The sequence below is a fragment of the Panthera uncia genome, chromosome X (assembly GCF_023721935.1).
Source record: "Panthera uncia isolate 11264 chromosome X, Puncia_PCG_1.0, whole genome shotgun sequence".
Taxonomy (NCBI): domain Eukaryota; kingdom Metazoa; phylum Chordata; class Mammalia; order Carnivora; family Felidae; genus Panthera; species Panthera uncia.
The window spans coordinates 56,606,188-56,610,687 of NC_064817.1; the positions used below are offsets into that span (position 1 = coordinate 56,606,188).

At 37.2% G+C, this 4,500-nt stretch overlaps 1 protein-coding gene across 1 annotated transcript; it reads right to left on the reverse strand.

Annotated features, from left to right (window-relative positions):
• Positions 1-411: 411 nt before the first annotated feature.
• NAP1L2 (nucleosome assembly protein 1 like 2) lies at positions 412-2,605 on the reverse strand. The gene has a single exon (XM_049643981.1). It carries the CDS (start codon positions 2,599-2,601, stop codon positions 1,207-1,209), a length of 1,395 nt encoding a protein of 464 aa, XP_049499938.1. The 5' UTR covers positions 2,602-2,605; the 3' UTR covers positions 412-1,206.
• Positions 2,606-4,500: the final 1,895 nt, after the last annotated feature.

Here is a 4,500-nt window from a genome sequence, read left to right on the forward strand (position 1 = left end):
ATATAGACTAACACACAGGAGCCTGTTATTTATGCAGTGTTTAAATTATAAATAGCAGTTAATTTCCTGGATTAAAACTGAGACTTTTGTTTCTCTGCAAACTTGGGGTGTGGAGGTGCACTCAGAATTAAAATTACATTAGTTATAAAACCTAAGATAGTTTCTTTGCACATCTAAGTATAGTGTTAGTAAATCTGCATGCATATTTAAACACACTGAAAAATAATAGAAAATAAATCAAGACATTAACAGTGCTTATCTTTGGGGAGTGAGTATATGGATTTTGGTTTAATCAATGTATTGTTTAGTATTTCCTAATGTTTTCCAATAAGCATAACACTTTTATAATGAGAAAAAAAGATAAGTTGTAGAACAGGAAACACACTGAAATTTTTATTTATTTTATTTTACAGTGAAAGAACATGAAAAAAACTTTTCAAAATGTTCATGTGATTACTTCCAATGAATGATTAAGTGTACTATAGGAAGATAAATTACACACTGTAATTACAGTTTACATAATTACACAGAACAACATGTGGCAATCTTTTGAAAGCACTGTGATTAACACCTCACTGATAAACAATAACCTCAATATAACTAAGTTTTATTATTTATCATGGTCAAATAAAATACAAGAGCCTATGGATAAGCTGTTACTAACAATAAATGTAGTTTTACCTGAAAATTTTAACCATATGCAGGCTTCTTAAGCATTCAGGTTTTAAATTCTACTGTATTTTGTTGCAAAATGAAGCAGGTACAAGAGAATAAACCCACTAGATAAAGGACTAAGAAAACACACACACACACACACACACACACACACACACACACAGCTTCAAAAAGCCTTGGGTTGGTTCTCCAAGATTTTCTTTCCAAACAAATGTTGGTCTCATTTAGCAGTTCTGATAATATTCACAGCCACAGATTAATAGCTATATGTTGAAAAGACTTTAGAAGGATTAAACTACACATTATATAGATATTTTAAACCATCTACCGCAGTTTATATTTCTTGAAAACATTCTACTACTAAAATGCAAGGTCACATTAATTAGTATTTAAATCTTTCTTATATTTCTGAGACCTATGTTTTAAATGACCCTACAAGAAAAAATTCAGAACACAAGGCTCTAATTAACTTCTTGCATCTTGAGTAACTAGATCTACAGCAGTTAATGTCAGGACCAAGTACACTTTGCTTCAGCGATCAACATCTTCTACTATTCCCTCAAGATTTTTGCAACAAGCTTTAATCTCCTCAATTGCAGCCATCCAATTATCATAAATAATTTTGTCATAAATTGCATCATTAACTTCCCTAACTACCCCCTCCTGCTGAGATTCAAGTGCATCACCTGAGAAAAACAACACTGATCTTGGTATTATGTAAGTACGTAAATTGTGACCAAGTAAAAAATCATCATTTCCATCCTTTCCATTTGAGTTGATTCCATGAGGAGTAAAGAAATTGAAGAACGAATCCTTGGGAAAATCTTCAGTTACAGTTCGGATTGTCCCCCAGATCCGGTGTTTCTGCTTCTTCCTGATGGTTTTCAAAGTGACATTCTTACCTTCATTCCAATCTATCTCACAGCCTATGCAATACTCAATTGCAGTTCCCCTATAGGGATGGGGATCATAATACGCCAGCCTTGACTTCAGCACATAAGTCTTTGTTAACAGCTCATTTTTGAAATATTCATTGGGCTTGAAGTGAAATTCTAGCGTGAAACTGAGAGGCTCGCCAGGATCTGAAAGTTTCACTTTAATATCTGTCAGGAGCTTCAGAATAGGCTCATCATATTTCTTAATCAAAGGAGTGAGTGTGTCAACATTTTTTAATACAGTCAGCCAAAAATTAGGAATTCCTTTAGGATCCTGTTCTTCTTTATTCTCTTCTCCGGTAGCCTCGATGTCGTCATCAGTATCCTCGTCATCGTCATCATCATCATCCTCCTCGACAGCATAATCATAATAATCTCCTTCACAACCATCATCCTCATCCATATACTCATGTACCAGACCCTCCTCATTACCATCCATTTCTTCCTCATCATACATCTCATCATCATAGTCCTCAGAGTCTGACTTATATTCACATTCCTCTTTTGTAGGTTCATAGATTGCATTTATGATCTGACGTCTTTTTTCCAATAACGGTTGATACATTTCAGCAAACTTCCTTTCAATGCCATGAAATTCCCTCAGAAATTTGGATTCCAGATTGGCCACTCTAGTTTGAAGTTTTTTGAGGGCTAACACACGGTACTTAACTTTCAAAGGCAGACTTTCAACAAAGTCTGTATCTAAAAGATAACCAATAAGTCCTTTTGGACGGTCTGTGTCTGAATCCTCATCAGTATCTTCATCTTTTACCCCGCCTTCCCCGGACCTAGCAGCAGCATCTTCACCTTTCTCCCCTTCTTCCCCAGGCCCTGCGGCGGCTTCCTCACCTTGCACTTTATCATCTCCAGGCCCAGCTGCGACATCTTCACTGCGCTCCAGTTGTTCCCCGGGTCCCTCCATCATTACCTTATTACCAGCCTCTTCTTGACTAGATTCTAACAGTTCCTTGTGGTCGGCTGACTCGGACATTTTTCAAAGGACCGTACACGCTTAAGGTGGCTATCGCCAAGATAAGGAAGGAGACCTGACCTCCGCAGGGAAAGACTCACCGGAAAAGCAGAAGCAGCGGCGGCTGGGACAGAGGTGGAATGCGCAGTGGTGGCAGGCTGCAAGAGTAATGGTTGAGGCTGCTGCCGGGATGAAGGCTGTGCTGAGGCCGCGAGAAGCGGGAGGAGGCAATGGTGCCCTGGGCTGGAGTGCAGAGAAGGCGATGGTCGGTCTTGCAGGAACCATCCAGAGACTGCAGAGAGCTGCAGTGGGCGGACCTCCTCCGCAAGCAGCTAGTGCAGCAAGAAAAAAATGGTGCCACAGTATGATTACGCAGACGTCTCCTGACTAGATTTTCTTGGTGCATATAGTTTGCTGAGTCACTCCCTTCCTCCCTACAACTCTGCTCTAATTTCATTTGCTGGGCTATAGTGATTGACAAATCCTGAGCCAATAAATTATTAGATCTATCAAGTTTCCAAGCCCGCTCACCTTCCCAGGTTCTCTAATATAGCTGATTCATCTACCTCTAACTTAACATCCAACCCCCACCCCCACCCCTGATTTTTCCAGAAACTTAAATTTTATTTGTTTATTCTTTCAATTTGTAACTAGTATTATACTTTTATGATTTCAAGAAAAGCTAAAAGAAAATAGTACCTAAAATGTGGGACAAGGAGAGAAGACAAGGCCTCCACCCATCCTAAATTTGTCTCTTTAATTTTAGCCTCAGGCTCTGGAAGGAGGAAAGGGGTTTGGGGAGGGATTTATAAAGAGAGGCTAGAAGGGAAAACACTAAAAACAAATTAGCTATCTTGGTCTTAGGGTGATGTAACTGACAGTGATTTAAATATTCTATTTTTGTTTTTTACTGTATTTTCCACAAGATTAATGGTAAGTGGGCAGCAATTTTAAATTGGAAATGCTCCTAACATTTCCTGGGATAGGAGAGGGGACAGAAGACGTGATTAGTTAAGGTTAGTGTGAAATACAGCCTAGTTAAACTTTGGTGAAGATCCAACGTGCTGTATCCAACTGTCTGACAAGTGAACACACAAGACAATAAACCAGTTGCCTGGCTAATCAGTAACTCACTCCTAATACTGACTTCCCTCTTCCTCCTTTTTGATGCTGGCTGTCAAGCCATTGGGAATTTTAAAAAGAAATGTTTAAATGTAAAGTAATATTTATTTTACAAATCACAGCACTTGCTTGACGCTTTTGTTACTGAAAATATTCTAAATCTCAGCATTACAGACATGGTTAAATATATGATAGAGTATTCACAAGGTGGAATGCTATGTATGCAGTCATTTAAAAATTTCCTCTGGTTAGGAATCATTGATGATGTTTATTTTGTCCATATTTCCAATGTTGGTCATTTATTAATTGAATAATTTTAAAAATTTTACTATTTCCCAGATTTAAACAATCTGTATTGTGTTATTATCACAGAGATAAACACTGTTTACATATTTTATTTCTTTTCAGACTCTTGCAGTATACTGGTAATTTTTTTTCTTTTTTCATATTTTATTTCTGTGTACTGTGTATCATTACAATATTTACAAAATTCAATTTTCAGGCTTATGTATTGATCTGGTAGTTCCCTTGTTATGAGTCCATTCATTGCTTTCCAAGTTTCCTTTTTTCTGGTTCTAGAGTTGCACCATTCCTTGTAGTTATCTGATATAAATACAACACATGCTTATTTTTGTGAAATTTGGAAAATGAGGAAAATTTTAGAGTATAACAGAAATCACTAGTAATCTCAGAACCCTGAGAGAACCAATGTGAACATTTTGGTCTTGTTCTTTCTAACATGTCTACATATGTGTTCTGTTTAGGCTAGAGTTTTCTAAAAATAAAACTGAGATAAAC